General features: G+C 41.1%; 1 protein-coding gene across 4 annotated transcripts in view; it reads left to right on the top strand.

The window, feature by feature from the left end:
* Window positions 1-26,351, top strand: part of PHACTR1 (phosphatase and actin regulator 1) — a 302,232-nt gene that overhangs the window by 5,553 nt on the left and 270,328 nt on the right. For all 4 annotated transcript variants that reach the window (XM_027676174.1, XM_027676173.1, XM_027676177.1 and 1 more), the window contains exons 3-4: window positions 8,121-8,267; window positions 10,143-10,289. In XM_027676174.1, the coding sequence (XP_027531975.1) occupies window positions 8,121-8,267; window positions 10,143-10,289 (294 nt within the window). The remainder of the gene's footprint in view (window positions 1-8,120; window positions 8,268-10,142; window positions 10,290-26,351) is intronic.

Here is a 26,351-nt window from a genome sequence, read left to right as displayed (position 1 = left end):
TTTCACATTAATGGTATGACAATGTAACCAATAGCAGCTGTGAAGCACTCATTCGTATCTGTACCCACTTCTTGTGGATGAAAGAGAAAGGAACGAATAGGACTGCAAAATGTTGGGAAGGAACTCAAAGAGCTATGATGGCATTGACAGCCGATGATATCAAATCCCAGCTGACCTCAGGTTTTGTGTAGTTGAATGCAGGATACTCTGACCTCAGCAAATAGACTAAAACAGGGCTTTGTCCTCCAGCAACTAACCAACTGGTTCTCTATTCCTTGCTGCCTGCACTAACGCTCACACCTTGTCCCTATTCCTGCAGAAAGCTGCAGAACTGCCTTTGCTGTTGTAGGGTAGGAGGAAAGAGGTGTTACCTTATCAGCTGCCACCTCTTCCATCCTTTCCTCTGAAGCAGCAGCCATCACCTCACTTTGATGGGCTGAGCACAGAACAGAGAATGTTTGGCCGTTCAGGCTGTATCTGCTGTTTCAACAGCTGTTCCCTGTTTCCTCCAAGGAAAGTGAAGCAGGAGGGATGGAAAAGTCACAAAAGCTGAATCTGACAGTAGGATTAGCTAGATTTAGAAAACTTGGTAAATGAAGCCAGCTGGCTCTAGGCTTTAAATACAAGCCAGAAATATCCCAAGCTCTGCAGCCCTCCCTAACTGTCTCTTCTGTAGCCGTATGTTGGAATCTAGGAGCTGGTGGGGTGTCCCTGCCAAGTGCGTAATGCCTGGTGACGCATCTGCAAATCAGAAACAGGAAAGAAAGGACTGTGATCCCCTGGATCCAGCCCCTTGCCCTAGGAAAGCCTGAATCTGAAATCTAAGCATGAAGCCAGACTTTAATTTTCAAAAAAGCCTTCTCCCTTTGAAGCGTGTGGAAGATACTGGTTACTCTTGGCTGCAGATGTATTATAAATACAAATCTATCACAGCTTTCAGCTGCAGGGGCTGAAAGTATATAATGGGGCCTGGAATAGGATTTTCAGCTCACTTATCCCGTAGGCATCCTCAGTGAAGACATTTTCACCTGAGTTCTGACTAGCTTGGCATGTACCAGTGGAGAGAAACAGTCATTTTAAGAGTAGGGTTCACTTTAGACATCTTCCTTGGGTTAATATAAATCTTGCCTCTCTACTGATTATGAAAGCCTAGATAGCAAACTTGAGTGAATGATGCCTGTGCTGATGGCATTTGTTTGCATTGAGGAATCACGTGTTGACTGGCAAGATAGGACCTAATTCAGAAAAGGGAGTAACTTTCTTTAAACAGGTCAAGCTGTAATCCAAAGCTGTAAATGTGCAGATCACTTGGCTGCAGCGTACTTTGGGGAAACATCAGCTTTGATCTTGAAGTTCTATTTGAAAGTTATGCTTTGGGGCATGCAAAGAAAGACCTCATATTTGAAAGAGCTGAGCAGGCAGGCACTGAGGAGCAGCAGAAGTGAGCTGGTCCATAAGTGAAAGTAAGCCCAAAGTCAGCAAAATGGGCAGAGGCAGCAGCCATTACCTATGACAGGTAAAGCACTGCAGGGCACGAGCCGGGTAGATTTGGTCACAGTCACCAGGTTCAGCCAAGAGTCCAGATCATCAGACAAGTCCATGGTGATGAGGCAGGTATGAGACTAAGCAAGATGGAAAGTCAGCAGTCTGGATGTGGATCAGTGAGGAACATAGCCAGCCAAAGGCACACTTGCTTAGCAAATGGGCAATGGCCTCAGTGTAGGCGTATCTCCAAAAGCAGGGAGGAAGCAGCTGCTGAGGATTCTTGCTGCTTTCTCAAAAACCTTCAAAGCTGGTCAGGGCTTCTCAAGCCACTCACACAGCTATACCATGCCAGAGAGCCTGTCTTGAGCATAGCCAACCAAACTGTGTGCAGGGATTGCACGCAGCACTCTAGCTGTTGGTACCTAGCTCTCACCTAGGTTTTTGAGGATTAAGAAAAGAGGAACCTCTCCCTCCCACTGTATATAAGGAGATTGAGCCCCTAGATGAACTATAAGAGAGCAGAATGACTTCTGCACAGTACATTACGAGTGAAGACTTTAGGTACTACCATAAAGGGAGAGTTGGCCATCGCAGACAGTGAGTAGCACTTTTCTGCAAGCATGAGTCCGATGGCAGGGTTCCTAAGACTCATCCTCTCTTTTGGTGCCTGCAGCAAACCCACACAACAACCTGATGGGATGGGATGGACATTGTGTTGTCAGGATGCCATTCTGGGTTGCAGGAGTCCACCTCTGCACCACAGTGGGACTCTCCGGTCCCTGCTGAGAGTCTGGGTTCAGCTGTCACGCAACTTCTAACTCAAGGAAAAAATTGTTTCTAATTTCCTAGAGAGCTGTGCATCCACTTTTCCAGTCTTATATCCTTTTGCACCAGCAGGGCACACCAGCTTAAAATTAACTGCATTAATTATTTTCAAGATGCTCCTACATACCACGAAGTTGCTTGCCAGGCCACTTGACAAGATACACTGTGCATATTTAAAAAATTGAACAAAACTCTCTTGAAGGCTTATCTTGAACTATCTTTTGTGTCTGTAAGTAAGTTAAAGATCCACTTACACGAGGTATGCTTCTACTGGTTGCAACATTCCTGCAATTTATTTGATGAATGTAAGGAGTGAATAAAAAATGTAAAGTATAAAAAAATACAGTACATATGGCCAAGGGTAATAGATGCACAAGATTGTATAGACACATGGGGGATGATTGCTCAGAAGATTTCAGGAAATCATTTTTCTTGATCAGTTTTGCAGGTTTAATAAAATACTCCCAGGTATAGTTTTAATTCCACATTTTCCGGTCATTCTCTGTGTCCACAATATATTTATTTCACTGTGCTGCCTTGTTGCTCATTTATTTTAATTCAGACAGTGCTGATTTATTCTAGATGTTTGCATTTAATCACTGGTGACTCTTCAGTGCTACTTTCCTTTTGCTTTTGCATATTACATTAAGTACAGTGTTTTATAAAAATATATTGCTGCAGTATCCCCAGATCCTAATCCAGAATGATTCCACTGCAGATGTTCCTCCATCCACCAAAATTTTATGATTAATCCGTCCTATATATTAACATATTTTCAAGGTTATGATATTTTCCAGGTCTTTTTTTATTTATGTGATGTCACTACTTCTTAGACTAATAGCTTCAGTATCAGAAGAATTAGTAACAGCAAATGTGCATTCCTGATAAAATTTCTCCCCCTTAAAATCCCATCAAGTAACTGATCAACATCAACCTTTTCCTCATCCTTTTTAAACTTTTTTAAGTTCCCTTTCCACCACCTATTCTGGCATATCTTCCTTACTGAGAATTTCCAAACAGCCTATGCCTTTGGACACAATGGTGGAGGAACAAGTATGTTTTGTCTAAAACGCACAAAAAATGCCAGCTAAGTATATCGTGCATATTCCTACCCAAATATCACAAACCAGCGGAATGAGCACGTGACTAAATGTGGATATCCTTTTGCATGGGTACCATTGTTTGCAACCTTCAGGCCTGTTCTTGATATGATGTATCTAAGTACTTTCTTTCAGATTACTGATGCCCATCAAAAAAGATTTCAACAGCTTTGCTTTAGAGCCATGGAGAAATCCATATGCATGTGCTTCTGTGTCTATCTGGGAGACCCAAGCCTATACATCATTCTTCATAAATGACAATTTATGGTTTCTCCACATGTTCTGTCTCTGGCTCCCCTGCCAGTCATACCCAGTTTTCCAAATCTAATCCTTCAAATGTTGTCCTTTTGTCTTGTTTTAAATGCAACCGATAAAGTGAACTGGCATTAAATCAGACCACAAGATTTTTTTCCTGGTAAACACCCAATTGGACCCATTTCCTGGTCTGTCTTTAAGGAAGAATATTCACAATCTAATATTTTTTTTTTTTAGCTTACATGGGATATCATGTGCTAGATGCATCAAAATGTACCTGAACTCAAGTTTTTAAAGCTTCCTTTTAACCAAAAATACATTTCTGCATGCATTATCTACATGTTACACCATGGTGAGCCCTCTTCACAGAAGCGTGAAGGAGGAGAACTGAGTAAGAAGCTCATATGTTTATCTGATGAAAAAAGTAGCAAGAAAGAAGAATCCTATTCAATCAGCAACAGCAGCACTGCAATTAAAATATTTTCATAGGTATTCTACAAAGTCATTCAAAATTTGCCCTGAGAAATGAAACTTTCCTTTTAAGGAAAGCCTTAAAGATTTCTGATGTAAAAAAGCATCCCCTTATGGCTATTTCAATGTCATTTGAAGTTGCTTATGATTATATGCATCAGAAACATACCCTTTCCAATGTATCTAGGTCTAGACATCTCCAAGAAGCAACATTTTAGTACTTTGCTTGTACTAAGACTAAAATCATCAAGTTTCAAAAGTTTTTGCCCTTTCAAGGTCAAAATCTGCTATGCAAATATGGGTTTCTATTGACCCTACAGATCAAAAAATGGCAAGTGTACCTGTGTCACCAATGAAATATTTTAAAAACATTTTAAAAAAATCTGACTGATAAATGTAGATGGAAAAATTAGATTAATATTTTTTGTTTTCTCCAATTAATTTTTAGGAAGATGCCATTTCACCTCTAAAATTTTTCCGATTAAAAATGTCCATAATTTTTCTAAATAACACTCTTAAAAAAAATGAATAAATAACTCTTCAAAGAAAAGCCAATATTATAACTCTTCAAAACATAAAGGTAGTTCTTGGCAAACAAAAATTAGTACTAATATTTTTATTAAAATCTGTGGGGAAGTATTTTAATGGAAAAAATAGAAGCCATCAAAAATTATCTGCAAACCACCCCCCATGTTTTCAGTCATTTTGAACAGTGCTCAAAATTTGGACCAGCTGCAGATTTAACCAAATATATTGAAATTATATCTTCAAAATGCCTCTGAACATGCAATATAAAAATTTACATATTTTACATTCCCTTCTCCCAAACACATACTTGTGTTCTACTTCAGTAAAATACAATATTTTGAGACAACAAATGGGAGATTATATACAGCAGTTCTAAGGTGTCATACAATGTACATTACAGCATTTATATTTTTAAGGTATTTTTCCCTCAAAAAGCAACTTTTTCACTTTCTAACAAACACCAGACAGGACGTTGCCACAATGTGCCAGTTGTGGCATAACCTTATGGGGAATGATGCAAAGAGAGTGAAAGAATTTAACAGAATGGCTAATTTGCCTTCTGTGTGCTGTTACAGTGGGTGCTTTAAATGAGGTTTTGGACACTGGTCTCAAATCCATTTGCAGCAAAAGTTGGTCCCTTATTGTGTATTGTAATGTCACTCCATTGCTCCAAGACTTTCAAGAGGACACTTTCTAATTTTCTCAAAAATTATCTCCTAAAAATGTGTCCCAGAGACTGATCTGGTTTAAGGAGAACAGCTGAAGCAAGAGATACTGGTGGATTAGCTGTGATGGACCCTAGGTCTCATAGGGCAAATATCGACAGCTTTACTAAAAACTGTATGGCAAGTCATTCTCAAACTAAGGACTGCTATGGATTATGGTTAGGAAAGAGTGTGTATATTCATGGCAGGCATAAACACTCAGTGCTACTCTATCGATATCAGAATGTGATCAGCTGTACTTTCCAGTTCTGTGGCTGTGTAAGAATTGATCTTGGGTTTCATTGCAAATCTTTTTTAATACTTATTAGCTTACTCTGAAATTTTTTCAATGTTTACCTAGAATATCCAGTCATTCTTGAAAACTCCTTTTGGTAATATACACAAAGGGGAGATAATCACGGTTGTCAAAGTAATACATAATGATTACTCCAAGAAGCATTTTCTAGCATCCACCTACCTCCAGTGAAAATGAATACAAGCCAGATCCCAATATTTTGACCCAAAAGGTAAAAATGATTTATAAACAATTATATAGAAAAGCCTACTCTTATTCTCTGTTCACTATAAAAGTGTATGCAATTTGGTGCTGGGATTTTTTTTTCAAATAGATACCTGTGCTGTGATCCTGTGCTAGCCCTGAAATGCATGGGAGCCCTCTCACTGAATTTAACTACAGCTAGATTGCACCAGTTTTAAAAGACAAATCATTTACATCATTGCTTTATGAGATGATTTTTACAATGCTGACTTTGTATACAGACAAATCTTCCTGAAGTGTAAATCTGATGACACAAAATTTTCCGTAACAGAAATTTTCCATTCTCTTTTATCTTCATTACTGTACTTCCCTATCATAAGGGAGTAACGGTTTACAGCCTAGTTGCAGTGTTTGCTTTAGCTTAATCTAAATAGTTGACCCCATTAAATCAATTTCGACTCTTGCCCTTTGTGTTTACTTCAAATGCAAATGCTAGGTTAGAAGTGAGCAAAAACTTGAAAGAAATCTATTTCGAAATAGAAAACAAGTAAGTTAGACCAGAAATAACCACTGCCTTCAGCAGTGCAGATTTACTTGTTTAGTAAACTACATAATGCTGCAAATTGAAAAATAGAGTGTGACAGCTTCTGTTAACTCATAGTAATTATATGCTATCATACCTAACACCTAAGTCAGCTTTTAGGCATCTGAAGGCTTCTGATTGACAGGTTTTATTTGAAATTCTAAAAAACTTTTAAAAGAAAGAATCACAGTTAGTAGGTTGCAGAATATGCACTTAGTCACTATCAGTCATGCTCTCCAATCCCAGTGGGAAAATATAGTTCATTTTTAGTTATTTGAAATATGGTGCTTTACAAAAGCCCTGAGATAAAGACTGTTATGCCAGATAATGTCCAAGCAGCAAAAAGCATGTAGGGTTTAGGCTCCTAGGCTCATACAGGGTCCCCCATGAAAGTTTATGTTAACAGTCCCACACTAAGGGTACAGACGTTCTTTCCAGCTGAAATTCTCTTTCCAGTTATGTATGAGGTGAAGGGGAAAGAAACACACTGAGAAAGTACTTGTGCATGGTGCTTATGCTTTCAGTGATCAGCCAGATCCCATCTAGCATTTGTGATAGTCTTTATCTACTCAGAGAGGCAGTTGAGGCGGGTATATTTATAGAGGCTCCTCTGCTTGTGATTTGTAATTTATAGGCTCAGCGCCCAAAGCATTCGACAGCCACTCACAATTACATTTCACATAAAAAACACCTACATTAAAGGGACATTATCAAGGCTGTAAGGTCCAGTGCTAAATACTTGGGCAATGCCAGAATGAAGGTTGCCTCTGCAACATTAATTCAGTCTCCTAATACATATGTATTATAGTGTGGCTTCTAACTGCATGATGACACAGTAATTTTTTACTATCCTACCATTTGCTTCATCAGTACATGGAGTGGGCAGTGCTCACTTAATGAAACAGTGTTAAATATTTTGCTTTCTCCTCCTTGAATGCATGGCCCCAAGTTATTTAAACCATGTTCAGAAGACAGAAATCTTAATTTCCTTATGAGCTTTTCATCGGTGCTCCACTGAAGTATATCAATACTTTACAATATTAATGGATTTATATCTTCTTGAAATTCCTACTGAAAAAAAGAATGATTCTACCTGTTTCACAACTAAGAAAATAAGACATAAAGTGATCAAGAGCAAAAAGTAGCTCTTTATTTTGAGTGCTTAAGTCAAGACAAGAAGAAACTGAGTTTTAGAATAGTTGCTGTAGGCATCATGTTGTGTTCCAAGCACAGCTTCCACTGATTTCTGCAAATTAGGTGACCACTTAGATACTTCCACTACTTAGGCATCACAGCCTCAAAAACAGCATTCAGGAAAAGAGAGATTGCAGCTGTTGAGAAGTTGAGAAACGAGTGATTTAAGCTGCAAAAGTAGGAACTTTGAACATGCAATCTGTGGCAGCAACAGAGCTGTAACCTGTGCCTTTAGGGCACAGAAGACAGCAATCTTTTCTTGGCATCATTCAGTGCACCCCTTAAATTCTGTAGTATATGAGTCAAGGACCTCACAGTAAACTGCCTATTCTACTACCTGCTACAGGTCCTCTGTTCCATTGAGTGATTTTCCTTCTCTTTTCTTTTCCTTTTTTTTTCTTTTTCTCCCTCTTCTTCCCCCTTTTCGTTTCTCCTTTCTCCTGATATTCTCCTCTTCATTTGTACTTTCTTACCAGCTCGTCGGGCAACTCTTCTCACTGTGCCCACTCTGGTGACAGCAACCTCTGAGGATGACATAGACCGGAGACCCATCAGAAGACTTCGGTCTAAGAGTGACACCCCTTACTTGGAAGAAGCTAGGATCTGCTTCAACCTTGATAACGGTAAGACCACACCTTCCCCAAACATCATATGATGTTAATTAAAGACTTTTTTTTGAGATGCAGATGGACCAGATGGTATTTCCTTGTTCACAAGTGATATGGTGGTTCAGCAGACATCCAAAGATGTCATGGCAGTCCAACTACAAGCACCTACATATGTATGAACAGGGATTCTTTTCAAAATTCTCCTGCAAGTACTAACTACATTTTCCCCCCTGTTTTAGCCACGGTAAGCCAGTGAGATCAGAGCAAAATAGAACGGTTTTGCAAACAAAATATATCTTGCCCACTCCAGGCACCCAGAAACATGAAAATTCTTGTGAACATTTACAAAGGGATTAGAGCTAACAGCAGACTTAGCTAATATTACAGCCGTGGAAGAACACCCAGCATGCCCCAAAACCTCTATAGGAATAACTGGCAGAAGTGCAATAGAAAACTCTTGGTTCTGCAGGAACAAGTAAGAGAGCTGTCCCTCAAAATTCAGACCAGCTAATGTTACTATTGCTGCCTTCAGAATTCCTGAGGCCTGGTATTCCTTCCCTGGTCTTTTTTTCTCATTGAGGTTGACAAAACAAAAAGATTTTGGAAGTAATGACAACTTAGTGACTTTAAGCAGGCTGGTTGTTTTTTTTTTAAATACTGAATTAAATGGGACAAACTATTACACTCCCATGCATGTATCAGGAAAAGGTTCTTCACCCAAAGGGTGGTTGGGCACTGGAACAGGCTCCCCAGGGAAGTGGTCACAGTACCAAGCCTGTCTGAGTTCAAGAAACATTTGGACAATGCTCTCAGGCACATGGTGTGACCCTTGGGGCATCCTGCAAAGGGCCAGGAGTTACACCCTATGATCCTGATGGGTCCCTTCCAAATCAGCATATTCTATATGTATTTTAACTCTCTAGCTCTCACTTTATATAGTCCTTTTGTGCTATCCCTATATTTTATTTTGAAATAGCATTCTTAATTATTTACATTACACTAACATCTAGCGGTCCCAACTGAAACTGGAGTCCTAATGTGGCAGGCAGCCTACAAACCACAGGGTAAGACCATCAACATGAAGAGCTGATTACTAAACAGAGAAACAGAGATGCCACAAAACATTGTTCTCAGTGTGGAGATGGAGAACAGTCACTGATTTTTGCCTATGGTCACATTTTTCTCAAAGACCTGCTGGAATATGAGTCCCAGGCTTTAAGTGATGGTCACTTTTAAACACTAAGTGTGGGCTCCTCAGTCTCCTTGGCATTTTAAACTGCCAAGGCATGGTACACCATTCTGCTTTACATCATGGGGTTGCCCAAGGAAAGAGGGGAAGGAGGTGAAGGGATGCAGCATTAGACGTCGCACCAAATCTTGAACCAGCTGTGCTCTGAGTTTGGGGATGCCCTAGGCTTGAAGAGAGCAATCCGGGTTGCCAGACTCGCTGCGCGGTGGCACCTCGACCAGCCAGGCCCACTGGCAGCGTGTGGCACCTGCTTGGCGCGGGGGGGAGGGAACCACCTCCGCCGGGACCCTCCCCTGGGGGCGGGAAATCCCCTCCGCCGGGACTGTGCCCGGGGGTGGGGGGCACGCAGGCAGGGCTGGGGACAGGGGTCACCGCTCCGTCTGCCCGGAGCGAAGGCGGGCGGGACACGGCGGGGGCAGCGGGCAGGGCCGCCGCGGCCGCTCCCGTCCGCAGATCCTTGACGGGTTTTCCCTGTCTCTTCCCCTCCCTCCCCGCGCTCCTTTCTCCCTTTCCCTCTCTCCCTCTCTCCTTCCCCGTCCTCCCCTCCCCCTCCCCGCGCCTCTCTCCCTCCTCCCCTCCCCTGTCTCCCCCTCCGCCCCCTCGTCGCCCGGCCGCCCCGCGCCGCCGCTCGCCCTCGCCAGCTCGCCGGGCCACGCTGCTCACCGTGCCCACATTAATGGCGGCATCTTCCGAGGAGGACATCGACCGCAGACCCATCCGCCGCGTCCGCTCCAAGAGCGACACCCCCTACCTCGCCGAGGCCCGCATCTCCTTCAACCTCGACACAGGTGAGAGGCGGCCCGGCCCGGCCAGCGGCGGGGGCAGCAGGGAGGGAAGGGGCCGCCCCCGCCCTCCTCCCCCGCCAGCGCCCGTGGGCTCCCTGGGCTCTGCCGCCCGGCCCTGCCCAGTTGCCCGCTCCTTCGCACCTCGCCGGCCTCCCCCGGCCCTGCCCCGCTGGCCGGCTCCCCCTGCCCCGCGTCTCTCACCTGGGTGAGCCCGGTGCCGGCTGCCTTTCGCTGTTCAGCCCCTCGAAGCCTCCCCTCTCCCAGAGCGCCACCCTCTCGCCCTGCAGAGCGTCGTGCCGCATCCTCACAAGGCTCCTGCTCTGCCCCTCCTCACCAGGTTCTTCTGGCGTCCCTCCTGGAGACGCTGACCATGGCGTTTTACAGCTCTCTCCCTGTCTTACTCTTTGCCTTCTTCTGTGGTGGGTTTGTGCCTCAAAAGTGCAAGGAAACTTGCACCTGCGTTGTCCACTTTTACTCAGTCTCCTGAGTTCCCCCCGTTGTCTCAGGTTGCCTTTTGTGACTCTCAATGGGTGTAGAGCCTGACGCTTTCTACCAACACATCTCCAGCTCCCCACATTCACCTCCTCCTGCCTGTTATTGGGATGAACCTCCTGCAGTTCTCTAACTGACCTTCCTGTCCCCTTTCTCCACTGCTGCACCTTCCTCTGTGCCACCTCTTCCTCATGGCTCCCTTGAGATTTCAGCTATCACCTTCAGTTCATCCTGCACATGATGAAACTATCTTATTTCTTTCCTACTAGGCCTGTGGTTTTCCCCTCCTTCCCTGGCCTTTTCTTTCCTTATGGGCTCTGTCAACAGCAAACTACACCAGAGGTTACTTGCTTTCAAAACCGAAGGAAAAGAAAGTTCTTTCTTTAATTCTCTGCACCAAACACCAGACTTCCCCTCTTTGGGAAGGGGGGAGTGTGAGGAAGGATCTGTAGCCTGCAATACTGCAACCTCCCTCATGTCCCAGCAATAGCACACAAAATGACCCAACTGTGTAACATTCTTTGATGCTGAGCCTGTCAGATCACTGCCAGCTGTAAAGAGAAAAGAGCTGCCTCAGAGTTGCTGCTTGCCATGCTGCGGTCTCCCCATCCCTCCTCCCCTCTTTCAGCTGGCAGAAAGTTGGAAATGGCAGAGATGCGTTTTCTTCTCCATTTGGGGGTAGAACAGATTCCCCTCCCACTCCTGTTATCCCTGCTGCAATTACACCCTTGGTAATGGCTGATATGCAGTTTGGTTTTACCACTGACAGAATGGTTAGTTACATTGTGTGGTGGGTCATTATTTCTCTCTGATCATGACTTTTAAAAATTACCAAACCATAGGTAAGTTGGGTGGCATTTCAGGGCACAGGCTGGAAGACCATGCCAGATGCCAGGTTTCAGCTCTGTAAAGAACTGGGAGTGAAAACAGAAAGAGCATCACCATGCATAAGGTGTAAATAAAAAAAAGGCTGTGTATGATTATTTGACTGCTGAAATAACCCTGAGTTGACTTGTGTTCTCACAGGTAATGTTATGACATGTAGTTATAAATAGATAAACCAGTTAAGAGCAAGGCACCTTCAGGTCACCTGGTGCCTCACATCTCTGTGCTGAGCTAGACATGCTGTCTTTGCTACAAGTCCCAGAGCATGTGCAAGTCTCTAGGTACCTCTTTCCTGCAATCCGCCAAAGAATTTGATAATTACACTTAGCTTCTTTCTGTTCCTCTCCTCCCCCTGGCTCTCTATAATTTGTTTCTTTACTTGAAACCTGGGACTAGAATTCCTTAAAAAGAAATAATGAAAAGAAACAGTACTGGTATATCAAGAAATATAAATGAAAAATGTTTTAAGTAGTGCAAGTGTGTGTTTTCATTAATTCATCTGGCAGTGAGTAGTTTAAAGCTCAAAAAAAAAATTGCTTAGCAACCAGTATTGAGTGAGTGAACCAAAAAGCAAGTGAAACGTGCCACTGATACCCACTTCATTTCTGAGCTGTTGGGTTTACGCTTCTGTTTGCTCAGAAAGCTCAAACCAAGCCACCTGGGTTTAAGAACTCTCCAGTCTGAGGAAGAAGCCATTAAAAAATGTGTTTAGCCCCTTTTGCTCATACTTGATAATTCAAAAGGGTTTCCTTTTGAATCTAATTGTTTGTGAGGTGCAGTGTTCTTGAATTTATTTTTTCAGCTCTATGCGTGGGGAAAAATACCACCCTGTTTCTAAACCGACCAGGTTTCCATTTGCAGTTTCGTTGCTGGTGTCGTTGCTGCTGTGCCACGGAGGGCGCCAGGTCGCTCCCGGTGTCCCGCTGCCCCTCAGGCGGAGGGGCCGCCCGGGAGCCCGCGGGCGCTGTCCGCCGCCCCCGGTGCTGAAGCCGCTCCGCCGAGGGTGGAGGCTGCGTGTCCCGCCTTGCCTTGTTCTCCCTCGCAGTCCGTGTGAGCACAGGGGTGTGTGCATTTCTTTTCCTGCGCAAGGGGAAGGCGGTAGGACGGAAGTAAAGCCGTTTCTTCAACCCACGGATATAGTCGGAACTAAAGTGACACTTGGGGCGCAGGAAAAAACCTCTTCCTTACATGCTTACCACTTGCTTTCCATTTGGTGCATTCCATATCTACACCTGCTGCTCAACCACTGCTTACAGAGCTATTTTTCCTACAGCTGGTACAAGTCAAGCTGTGTTCCCCAGTCAATGTTTCCTGTGAGGACATGGTCAGAGTGTAGCTGTACATGCAGCTGCTTTGCTGTATTGTAAGTTAAAATCCACTTTTATTAATGAACCATAACCAGACGCAGTGAATACTGCTCTTCTCCACTCTTAATTACAACCACTAGTTAAGAACTATCAGGTTTTTATCTACTTCAGCTGTAAGTCATAATTATACCATTAGTGCTGTTATCTGTATTGTTGAACAACTGAGAGATTGCATACACAGAGTCAATTACACAATTTGGGTATAGCGCATATTTGGTCTGGGTTTTTAAAAAAACAGAATTTGTAAGTGATTAACAGTGCAGCTTCTACCTCCCCTTGTATTTTGATTATACCAACAATTCTGCTTTGTTTGATTTTTCTAAAACATTCCAGTTTATTATGTTTGTTTCTAATATTGATCAATTAACTCACAATTATTACCTAGCATGAGTTGACTAATGCTGTTCGATTAGTTTTTTTCGATATGTTTTTTTTCTGCTGGTGTTCCCAGACTGACTAAAATACCAAGTTGTTTTCCAAACTCAGGGTTATTCTCCCTACTATTATACATATGCAAATCCTATTAATCTGAGTTATGTGCTTATATTAAGAGGATAATTCTTCCCAAAGGATTCAAATTACCTCTTCTGCAAAAATTAATGTAGCTATGTAGCATCGTAAAGCCATAGAATGGTATAAATTCTTTTTTGCATATTTGATACTAAATCAGTCTGCATACAGAAATTAATTTTTAATTTTCTGAACAACTTCCTACAGTGCAACAGTAGAGGAATGGGAAATGTACTCTCACTTTTGGGTGGTTATTTTTTGTTTTCTTTATTATGATTAGCAATTTGGCATTGCTCCATCTCTTAACATCCATCTTTGGCTTTTCTTACAGATCTTCTTAAAAGCAGTTTTCAAATTGTCTTTCTGACTTTGTGATTCAGGCATCTAAAAGGTAATCCAAAATTACTTCTGAACACTTGGGCCTCCATCTGTCCAATAATGTAATCCCTTTCCTGGTCCTGTGCCAGCTGACAAGTTCAAGTGTTTTTTATAGGTTTTGACCTATTACAGGTTTTGACTGATTTCTATCCATCCTCTTGCAAAAACACTGCACTTTTAAAATGGCGATGCACGTTGGGTAGCTTTTGAGCTTGATAAATTGGCAAAGAATAGTTCCTGATAAGGAAATAGACCACCAAAAACCTCCCTAAACGTTCCAAGGTGTGTGAGCTTTTCTTTTGCCTCTTCCTTCATGCAGCTGTTTGGGGAATCCCTGTCAGAATTTTATTGATGTTTGTTAGGGGAGGAGGGACTACCACACTGAGTTGATCTGGTCAGGTTCTCTTAGCCCTTCAAGTGTTAGTCATTATTGAAAGTATTTCTATATATAGGCAGATACTCTTACTCCTTCCTAGCCAAAAAAATGAAGCTTTGTACTGCAATCCTTTGCAAAGCTGATTCTAGCAGACTGGCCTCTTGTTAAGTGGTGCAAGAAGTTGTCTTTGTCTCAGCTCCACGATCATTCAGGGAGGTCACCAATGTCAACCTTTGTTTGAACAAGGGTGATTGTCTACTTATTTAACCTGGGAACGGAGACTCAGGGAGAAAGCAAGCCAATGCCTTGGAGAAGGTGTAAGCCCAGAATGACTGCAGAAGCTGTACGAGGGGTCATCAAAGAGGGAGTGTTCCTTCAGAAAGAATATATTTAGCTTCCATGCTGTGAAATGAGGGGAGAGGAGCTTTTGAATGTGAATAAATCCTTCCCACCCTGACTTAAAAATGTGTACAGAAGCTAGAGGAGTGACCAGCAGATGGAGGGGGGAGAGAGGTAGTGACAGATAGGACTCAATAGAGATGGTGCACCCTGTGTTAGCTGTGGAACCCAGATGGCTCGCTTGGCCCTGAAGCGTAGCGCAGAATTTTAGTATACTGAAGTTGCTCAGTAATCTCACTGAAGTGTCTGGATCCCCTAGTGATTTAAGTCATTTGTTGACTTCAGCCGGGAATCTAAGTCAGACTGTAGAAGTACACATCTCTGCTCCCCTTCAGTGATGAAAAATCTGTTTTGTCTCTTTGTGGTATGGAGCTACATGTTCTCATGGAACGTGTTCTGGGAAAGAACTGAGTGGCTCTACATAATTTTGCCATGTGTACAGAAGAAAGGTCCTTGTGTCTAGAAAGGCAAGTGAACTTGGTACCATTTACTATTCTTAAGCGGTGACGAATAAATCACACTGGGGAGAGGAAAAAAATCTACATCAGCCTGTGTTAGTGCTGCTGCAAGCAGAATTAATTCACAGGGTGTAAAGAGGGAGGAGGATGCTGGCAGAAACTGCTGAATGGCTGAGGCAAATGTTCTCGAGCTGGGAAATGTTCATGGTCGGCTGTTTCTGTCATGCAGAGTTGGTGGGGGAAAGCCAGGACACAAAGGTTGACTGTTGGTTTTATATGCAGGAACTTTTCCGGTCTGAACAAGGCACAAAGTTGAAATCAAAAGCTTCTTACATTTTCACTGTCCTGGCACCTTCCACTCTGGGCCCTAGTGCTTCTTACAGCCATCATGGTAGGCTGCCTTACTGTTACTGTTTGTATCGCTGTGTTTACTCCATCATCTAGCTTTACAGCTATGCAGAATACTTTTCAGGGAGTAAAATAATGTATGATTTTCCTTTCTAATGGAAAGATACCGTTATTAGTGTATTAGCCTCATACATGTTGATTTGTCTGGAAGGATATGATATATTTTTCTGCAGTGATCCAGGACGACTTCTTGAACTTTGATATTGCCACTGTGTAAAATAAGAATATTTATACAGCTCACGGACATGGGTAAATTGTAAGTAGATGAAAATAAAGTGAAATGACTTGACTGGATTTTCTGCAGGAAATCTCCGTCACAATAATTTTTAATTTTCTCCAAAACCCGTCATTTGATTTAAAAGTCTGTTTTGAAGTTTCTGAGTTTACCCCTGGTCATTCTTACATATGATTTAGTGCACTAACCCAGTTAATTGTCTCTGCAGTCATTTGAAATGTTATCACATTTGGAGTTGTGTTGTTTCTTTCCTGTTTACCCAGTGTATGTGTGAATATATCCATAATAAAATACTCTGCATGGTTTCATGATATATGAATAAATGATCCTTAAAATTATATAAGAATTTCAAGTACTTTGGATTTATGGACCTCACAGATTAGAAATAATGTTAAAAGGGTAATCTGAAAGGCATATTTAAATTTTTTAAAATTCTTTCAAATTATGGTGGCTTTAAGATTTCAGGTAGAAAAGACTGGGCTCAGACGAACAGGGAAGAGAGAAATATGCAGTAGTTGGCCTTCTAATATGTGTGGGAGGTTTTATTTCTTTCTGGAGAAAGATTAGTAAAAATGCATGCTTGGAAAATTTCCACTTTCTTGCTCTGCTCTAATCACTCCCTCAGATTATTGTCATGGAGATCCTGTCACACTTAGGAAGCCGAATCACGGGTATTGGCAAAGCATGTTTAATGCCTTTATAAAAGGGCCTGAAGAACTGTCCTCCTTTGCCATCAATCGTTACCTTACCAAACCTTGTGCCTGCACTTTAAGTGAATGATGACTGTTAGTCTTAATGCTGCTTAATTTGGAGTACAGCTGGAGATCGGATGTGTGCCTGTCACTCATTTCCTGGCTGTTTTCCAGTCCCGGGAGCATGAGTACACACACCAGGAAAAATGAACATCCAAACTGAAAGCCACCCATCATGTGGCAAGGATAAGCCATTTGAGATAACCAGCCCTTCCCTGGGCTAAGTGAAGTGGCTGAAAGCATCTCTGTATCAACAGGGTATACAGTCTGTTTTGAGAGAAGAGATCTTAATAGCAACTGAGGCTTTAACTCTTATACTTGACTTTGGAGATCTTTGATTTAAGACTATGACCTTCACTGAGTGCCAGACAGGTTCTCCAAGTTCTTTTAAAGGGGAAAGATGCCCCTGCTTCACCAGCTGTCATCCAAAAGCAATTGTTGATGCAGCCCCTTGAGTTAACAAATATAACTGAAGGCAATTTGAAGGAAAAGCACAGTTAGATAAAATGATGGAACTGGCAAGAGAAAAATTATATAAGATCCATTTCTCTGAATGCTGAAAGTTTTGATGTTTTAACCATTCTAGTGGCACTGCACATATGCATCAACTTTCTGTGTCAGGGGGCAGCTGATACCCGTGCAGTCAATGGTACCAACATTGCTGTGGAACAACTGTGTCAGGAGATAGAAGGAAGGAAGGTATCTCCTTGCTTTGGGATTGGAATATGCAGACCTAATGCCTCTTACAACTGCCTGCAGTATGTGTGATTTTAAGGCTGCTGTAGTGCTTTGTTGTTAACCTGGCTCTTCAAGAAAACTGATGCTGTGAAATTTACCTGAGTAAGAAGTTATCTCTATGTTTGCATTTTGTTCAATGAGCTTGTTGGGTTAACACAACCTAGTTTATTCCTGCAAGCTGGTACACTGAAAAATCCTTTTATTTTTATTGGTTTATCAGAAACCATAGTTTTCTTCTTGGAACTAGATCTTTAAGGAAAATACATTTTTCCAAAACTTCAGATAAAATGTCAGAACTAGCAACCCACTTCAGAATTGTTAGCTGTAAAATTTAGTAAAAAGACAGGCCTAATTCCCAGTAACAGGTATAATTAGCTTTAATTCTTAATTACTCTGAGTCAACTAATTGGTTTCATTGGGACTACTGACAGTAATACTCGGAGTTAGGCATGTAAGTGCCTTCAGAATCAGTCTTAAAGTTTGTAAGTTTTTGCAATATGACAAAAGTCATTAGTGCAGAAAGAATGTCCTGGGCTGACTGTTTTCAAATATAAAATGTCAATGTTAATAAAATATGGTGTTATTAGTGGTTATTTCTTGTGCTTATACTTTAGACCTTAGTATCAGTGTGAAATGTTATACTTCTGTAGCAAAATAAAACTTGTCTGCCTTCATGCTTTCTTGGTGATGAATATTCGTGACAATGTATCTCTTGTGGATAAGGTGCAAAAAATGTCAGTTTTAACATTTTCATCATATTAATGTGAGGTATTACATTGGTAATACAATTTGTTGATATAGTCCACTAGAAATGTTTTCTTCTTTCAGAATACTGTTAGGGTAAAATTATTTATAATCATGCAATAACCATTTTTAATCATGCAATTCTGTTGCCTTCATTTAGAACGCATCAATGCTCTTGTTTTATATGGATATGCTGAGGCTACAGCTTGACCCTCAGTGTATGGCTGCCTTCCCTAGGTTTCATTGCAGAGCCAGTGTTAGTGAATATTTAAAAGAATAATTATTGCTTTACTGCAGACTTTATAATAATTTTCATATCTTAAAAATATAATCTATATAGTTCAATCTATATAAATGTGAATATGATGTTCAAAAAAGAATTTAATGAGTAGCAAATTCAGCAAGAAAATAGGGAGGCAGAATTGAAAAATTAAATGCCTGTGTTTCTTGTGCACTCCAGATTCACTGTGATTTCATTCTGGTTATGATGTACCTAAGATAGGGGGAGTATGCGAGAGGTGTTTGCATATACTTGTGGTTTTATATACTGTATGGACACATGCCATTTTAACTACAATGGATAATAACTGCAGTGCATATTTTAGTTAATCAAAAAATTCTTGCTATACATAATTTATGGTGCAATATCATTTTTACGGTTGATGCTTAGAGTACTTGGACAGATAGACATCTGGTTAATAGTTTATAAGCAAATTAAATACTTGATGTATTATTAAAATGAAATTTCATCAGGACTAAATTTAATTCTTTGCTAGAATGTTGGAAAGTCTGTTAAAATCTGACTCAAACTTGATGCCTCAAACTGGGGAGGACCTGTTTTGACTGTGGTACTTGCCTGCCTGTGTGTGCTTATTTCTGTTCTGTGGATAAAAGAGTAAGGAGTCTACTGACAGATTTGAGAACTGACTGGGGTGCAAGCCCTTGGGAAAAATGTTCCTATTTTCTCTCAGTCGGTCAAGTGTTACAACAGCGTAAGCCATCAGAAACAGTGTTAGGTTAAAAGAGTCTCTTTCAGGCTAGTCCCATTTTGCTACAGCTTTGCACTAAGCCTTAGGAATCTCTCTCAGAACAGAAAATATACCCCCAGTTAGGATGAAATGAGAAATTAAGAGTTATATTGCAATATTCCCTGAGAAAGAGATTACTCCCATATGTAATGGTCCTTTGTTTTCCTTGCTCAGATCACAATAGTACAGTTTTCATACATAACTTTTTCTTCTGCTTAATTCTCTGTTGTCTTGCACTAGGAAAGTGCTAGAAACAAATGCAGAGACCTTGACGTGGCTGTGCTTGATGCATGAGGCATCTATAACGTTTGGAAGAAATTGGCTCTTCCCCATGCTCAACCTCAGTTGTGGGAGCACGTGTGCATAAAGGTCATGTTGTGCAGTCTGCTGGTGAAGGGCTCTGCAGTTGACTATCTCTTATGTGCTCTCAGCTTCTGCCTTCTGTGGGGTTTTGTTGTTGTTGGCATCCCTCTTTTCCTGTCACCTTTTCCATTCTCTGGTGTTTATCAGGGCTACAGCAATAGGCAGCAGCAATATGTTGGCCTGCAGTTTCTTGAAGTCTGTCCCTACTGTGTTGGGAGAGTTGCCATACTAGCATTTGAAACTGTAAGTTGGGAACTATGACTTTAAATGATCACCCTGCATCCTCAGGACCTCTGATAAAGAGCTAATAATCCACACAGTGCCTCCAGGAATCCATTTAAGGCAATCATTCCCCAAAGCAATCATCGCTCCTGCTCTCTGCCTAGAGAGTGCTCTTCTGGTTGTTGTGGTTAAAGGTGGTTTATTGAAAATACTGAGGTGGAGAGTTAGGAATAAACTGCAATAAACTGCTAATGAGTAGTAATTGTTTATATTTAAAGCAATTTGGCGTGTTTATCCATTCATGGACAATTTAATTTTGTCTTACCGCTTTTTTTGTTCATCATTCCTTATGACTTACACTACACATCAAGGCTCTTTTTAGATTTCATTGATGTGCTGAATGTTTTTCCAAAAACCTCTAAAAGTATTTTTTCAAAAATTGCTCTTTTTTTAATTAATTTTTCCACAATTACTTACTAGGTTAAAATAGCCAAAAATAAATTAAAAACAATTGATCATTTTAATTTTCTCTCTGTGGAAGCATGGCAAAATCTTGAAGCATTTCAAAACTAATAATAAGAAATTAGCCAGGACTAACTTATTACGTGTAAAATAATAGCCTATAATTATAAGGCAAGAAGAAATCAATAAGGCTCAATCTGTATTTGAGTCTTATCTCAAGGCTTGGAAGAACAAACTATTCTGTGAGATAAATTTGATAAGATTGCTGCAAATAATATTTTTCAGAACAAATGAGTTGATAAATTATATTTATTTTTTAAAGAAAACAAGATAGGCATCACTGAATAACCTTGGAGTCTAACCTTGCAAGCTTTCCCCTCTGCAAGCAGTGTGTGTAACAGCTCTGTCAGTGCTAAAGGAGACCCAAGGGGAGAATGGCAGAATTGTTTGATTGGGAAGTATCATTACACGGATGGAATACAACTTTTTCCTTACAGCCTCGGTGACATAATAGTAGGAAGCCAGGAGAAAGAATCACCAAAATTAAGGCAACACAGGATATGTGGTGTCATTAAAACATGGCAGGGCTTACTAAACTTAACTGCTCGCAGTTAATGCTGCCCTAGGCGTGGAAACATGATATTAGCAGGTACCCACCTAAGTGGCTGTATATATATGTCTAGAGGTATGTGTCAGCAGCCCAAGAAGCGTGCAGGGACCATCTGTTAACCAGCAGGATCTTAAAAGGCTTAAAGTGAACAGCAGAGGGATCGCTCTAGAAGATGTGCAACTTGTTCTTTCAATTATGCAAGTCAGTGGCAGGTAGACCAGTTGGGAGCAGCGATAAATTCCTTCATCGTAGCTGTTTCAGGGTGGGTTTCTTCTGTAGCTTTTGGCAACAGTTACTGACATTTGTAACCAGTTATGATTTTAAATAGCGCCTCTTGTTGAGAGGGAGCAAAATCTAGGACCTGTTTGCTGAGATACGTCCTGCTTTTAAACTTCTTTCTTCCCTCTGTTACTAAAATAGAACATTGTATCAGCTATGTATCAGTGTGGTGAATAAGGAGCCAGTTAGCTTTCCTTAAAGTCACAACAGAAAGATTATTATCAGCAAGAGACGGAGGGATATCCTGAGAAAGTGAACGTGGTGGCAATATTAGACATAGTAAAATCCAGAGCTGTTTTAGCAAAACATTATTCAAAACATCTGACCTCCCAGGTAGCTTTTTGTTACTATGGTAGAACACATTTGGTCTTTTAGGTTCACTTATATGAAACTATGGGATTATGTTTATGTGTGCAATAGAGCTTTAGTGTACCACAGCCACTAGCATACATCCAACTTCCCTTGTTGAATGGTACATTGGGTTTGCCTGTTTGCCTATGGGAACTGACTGTTTTATCCCTTTTAGAATTTTACACTGGATTTAAGACAGAATTTTAAAGTGGATTAAGCAAGGAAATGTAGGTTGGATCTTGAAGAAGGTATTCTTAGTAGTTTAGACCCACTTTCATATTTTTATTTAGCTGGTTTACTATCTTAGAAAAAGATCCAGGACTGTATATAAAGGAACCCCTCATCTATTTGTTTTATTGGGTGGGAAGGGTAATAGTCCTGTTGTTCACAGTCTTAACTAACACATTATCCAAGGAACACAAGAAGATTTCCATTGTCCTTCCCCTATCTTCAAATGTGCCCTGAAGTCTCCAAGATAAGTAATCTCCAACAACCATGTACGTCCTTTGCGTGAGGAGGAAGCTCAGAAGACGTAGGAATTATATAGAAGGAAAGGATTAGAATGGTATTGAAGAGGACCTGTATTGTGTCTTTCTTCAATCACTCTGGCCTTAATAAGTAAGCTTAATAATTGTATTTGCCAACAATTTTTCCTTTCCAAATTTTAAGAGAGATCAAAACATTTTCTGGAAAGAACTGGTATTTACAGAATAGGGGGGAGAATAGCTGAAGTGGTTTCAATCATTAAGATGCATTTCTTTCCCTGAAAAGAAGATTTTTGGACTGAAGAAAGATCTTTCTCTGTCCTAGAATTGAATGTACTAAGGTTTTTTTCTGCTTACTGGGGTTTAGAGGACTGTATTTTGTAAATGCAGTATCTCACTTTGCTTCCCACAGAACATTACCAAACCAGATTCTATAAATGTCTATGCAAGTGTTTTATGTGAGCCAAAGATATTTTTTCTTGCTAGATCTTTTACACCTTGCTGTACAACTGCACAGGTGTTTATGTATATCCTTTAGAGTTTCTATTCTCATCCATAAATGAAAACCTAGAGTGCTAGTCTCTTTCTTCTGACAAAGATCTCTGATGCTTTTCCCTTAGGAATCCCCTTCCTTAATTCTGTGCCATTCTGTGTGATAAGGGGGCTGCTTTCTCTGAAGGACTTATCCTACCTTCTGAAGTCTGCATCACAGTCATCTTTCTTTTGAGATTGGAGAACTGTGAAGAAATGAGTTATTTGTAACAGAGGTTCTCTGTACCGGTCTTCATATTGGCTAAAGAAGTGACTACAAAAGGCAGTAAAGGTTCTTTTTCAACACTTTATGTACTGAGTCAACAGTACCCTGAAGCTACATTGGCCTCAGAGCAAAGGATTAAGCATACATCTAGTGCAGAGAACTTTTTTATGTCATTGTAATATCTTGTTCCTGCACTTACATAATTTATCCTGTGAGGATTACAATGATGTGTTTGCTTTTAGATGCACCTCACCGTTGAAACCTTTTCTGGTATCTTCAAAAATTCAGTAAAAGGGATGTCTTTGTAAATTCTTTCAGGCTTCTTTTTCTTCCCTCTCCCCCCAGGAAAAGGATACAAAATATGAGCAGGTAAATTTCCTTTTAATGAAGTTCTGTAATAGTTCACAGTGGCTTGGAAAAAAAAAAATTCAGAAAAATAGATCTGACTGATTTCTTGTTCATTTAAATAATGTGTCTATCCTATGGCCCTCTTATATAATGCAATTTTTAGTCCCACATGGGTAAGGAGTAGTTATCTATAGCTCTGCTTACTTTTTACGCTTTATTATAATGAATCTCCCAAAACAACCCTTAAATGGTTGCAGGGTAATTAAGGTTCACTAGTACAATGATAACTAGATTCTATATTCAGTTAGTTTCTCTGTAAAGTAGAATTGCTGCATTATATTTGAAATAATCTTCAATGATATTAATGAAATATGTCTTATAGGAACTTCAGTTGGATGATCAGTGTGGTTAGTATTTAAATTTTCTGCAAATCTAACTTCTATTACTCAGATAAACCAGCTTCTGATAGACCAACATTACAGCATCCTTATTCATAGAAGTACATATTCTGTTACAGTTCTGTAATTAGCCATGGGAAAGAACTGCTACCTCATAAATGGCTTATTGTGACCGTGGAAGGACCCAGTTCAGGAGAGCACTGATGCATCTAGATTTGTCATTAGCAAACATCAGAAGTGTGTTCCTGAATCGATGTCTTAAGTTGCAAAGGAAAATCTGCTCTGTGGTAATCATCGTTGAATCTTAGAATGGTTTGGGTTGGAAGAGACCTTCAAATATCAGCTAGTCTAACCCCTCTGCAATGAGCAGAGACACCTTCAACTAGGTCAGGTTGTTCAGAGCCTCATGCAATCTTACCTTGAATGTTTCCAGGGATGGTGCATCTACTACATCTCTGGGCAACCTGTTCCAGTGTTTCACCTCACTCATTGTAAAGAATTTCTTCCTTATATCTAGTCTGAATCAACCTTCTTTTAATATAAAACTGTTTCTCCTTGTCCTGTCACAACATGCCCTGCTAAAATGTATGTACCCGTCTTTGTTATAAGCCTCCTTTAAATACTGAAAGGCCACAGTAAGATCTTCCCCAGAGCCTTCTCTTCTCCAAGCTGAAGAACCCCGACTCTAGAAGCCTTTCCTCATAGCAGAGGATTACATCCCTCTGACCATTTTTGTGGCCCTTCCCTGGACCTGCTCCAACAGGTCCCTGTCATTCCTGTGTTGAGGGCCCCAGAGCTGGATACAGTATTCCAGATGGAGTCTCACCAATGTGGAGTAGAGGGGCAGAATCACCTCCCTCAGCCTGGGGAGGGAGAGAGCTGGCCATGTTGCTGTTGGTGCAGTCCAGAAGGCTGTTGGCTTTCTGGGCTGTAAGTGCACATTGCCAGGTCATGCCCAGTTTTTCATCCACCTGTACCCCCAAGTCCTTCTCCTGCATCCCCCAGCCTGTATTGATACTTGGGGTTGCCCCAACCCAGGTCCAGCACCTTGCACTGGGCTTTGTTGAACTTCATGAAGTTCCCATGGGCCCACTTTTCAGGCTTGGCTAGGTCCCTAGTCATTTCAGTACCTTCTTGCTTTGTCTTTATGTTTCAGGGAACAGTAAACCAACACCAGTCCCTGTAAAAGTGTTGGCAGGATGTAGAGCAGATGATTCTCATACATTCCTCTTAGGACTTTTGCATTGTCTTGGGAGGCACAACAAAGACCCTGAAATGCTGGCATCCATGCACAGAAGTGTGTAGGGAACACACTTTGGAGAGAATGGGGAAGACTTCATCACATCAACTCAAATAGTGGTTCCTGCTGCTCTCACTCATTGCTGTTCTTTAGGGCCTCATGCTTTCCCTACTTGCACACTGAGTTACTGTTGGGTCAAATTAGGTTTGCTAGATCAACCTCTTGGAAATCAAGGTCACAGATGTGTATGTCTGGTGTGCACGCTAATATTCAGCTGGGTTGTCCCAGTTTTAGGAGTGCAGTAGTGTTCCCTGGGTCTCTCATCACAGTATACCATTGATTTTTGTGTAGCCTCTTCCACCTGCCTTATACTGCTGGCCCACACAGCCTCAAAACAGCTCTCAAGTTAGACAGGTTTATGGTTGCCAGATGTGCTGGGCTTCTTGAGGTTTCTGCAGTTTCTCTATGGGAAAGAACCATTTGCCAGGTCTTTCCAGATCTGAAGCAACCCAGCTAGAGCAGTAGTATAAGCCTGTCTCTGGATACCTGTAAGTCTGCATACTTTTCTCTGCATTCAGAGAACATCTTCACAGATGCATGGACAATCTGACACATCCAAGAAAAGTGTATATTTCTATCTAGAAAAAACTATATCCCAGGGAAAGCTATCCACCCCAGCCTTACTACTGTCCTCAGGATGCCCTCTGGGAAGTAATTTGCAGCTGACCTCATGGTGTGTGCACTAAAAGGAGACTTTTCTGGTCCTATGAGAATGCTGATGTGCTATAAGCTTTGTTGTATTAGTACACTGACACACTAACAAGGTGAAAAAAATCACTTTCTAATGTTTCTAGTGTTTTCCATCCTAGAGGTGCTAGCAGATAAATATTGATTGATTATATTGAAATATTAGTAGACACTGGTGAATTAGGTGGATCCTCAGTTGATACTGAGGGAGTGAATGAATTCTGAGGTCTTGTTCTGTGGCCCTGAGCTCTTGTTCTCTGTTGTGTTTAAGGGACAGTTGATTCAAGGGGTTGTTATTGTTGCAGTACTTTAATAATTTCAAAACATATTGGTCATCCTCACTGAATGGTTAGCAAAATAATAGGCCAATGGAATCTCTATGGGTCATGGAAACAGTTTCCTTTTGGTCATTTGAAGTGCAGGGTGATTACTTTATTTCCTGATCCACATCTTTAAATATTTGGATCTTTTGAATTTGTGGAAGGGAGCAAAAGAAACAGATGTAACAGCTAGCAGATGGGTCCATTTCATTGGGCAAATCAAGATCCTGGAAGCTTAAACCTGTACAGCAGTGAGAACAGGCTTTGGATTTTCCTTGACCAGGCTTACCAGTGAATGGTGGTAGTGATGGATTCTATTTTCACCACTTCTGTATTTTTTAGAATAGTGTGACCCGCATGATGTCCAAAAATCAAAAAGCTCCTAGCAAACGGCTTATTTAAAATAAATGGAAAGGTGTGAATTGTTCTCCTGACAGATGGTTTGTTGCTTCAGTTTGGGCTTTGTACCCAATACTTAGAAACTCCATTGTAGCCTTCATGTGGCAGAAAGCTTACTTTGATGTGTGGCCTTTCAAAATCTTATGAAAGAGCCCAACCTATTCCCTAATTCAACACTGCCCTTCACTGGGTGACCTCCATGTAGTTTTGTTAATTGCATGCTTTCATGGAAGCATCCTGTCTTGGGATTTTTGGCATGGCCTCTGTTGGTTTGTTTGGCTGAATTTGACAGAAAATGAGTGGAAAGTATGACA

This window comes from Neopelma chrysocephalum, unplaced genomic scaffold (genome assembly GCF_003984885.1).
Source record: "Neopelma chrysocephalum unplaced genomic scaffold, ASM398488v2 Primary Assembly neopelma1_26b, whole genome shotgun sequence".
NCBI classification, from domain to species: domain Eukaryota; kingdom Metazoa; phylum Chordata; class Aves; order Passeriformes; family Pipridae; genus Neopelma; species Neopelma chrysocephalum.
This window is presented reverse-complemented; position numbering and strand designations above follow the sequence as displayed.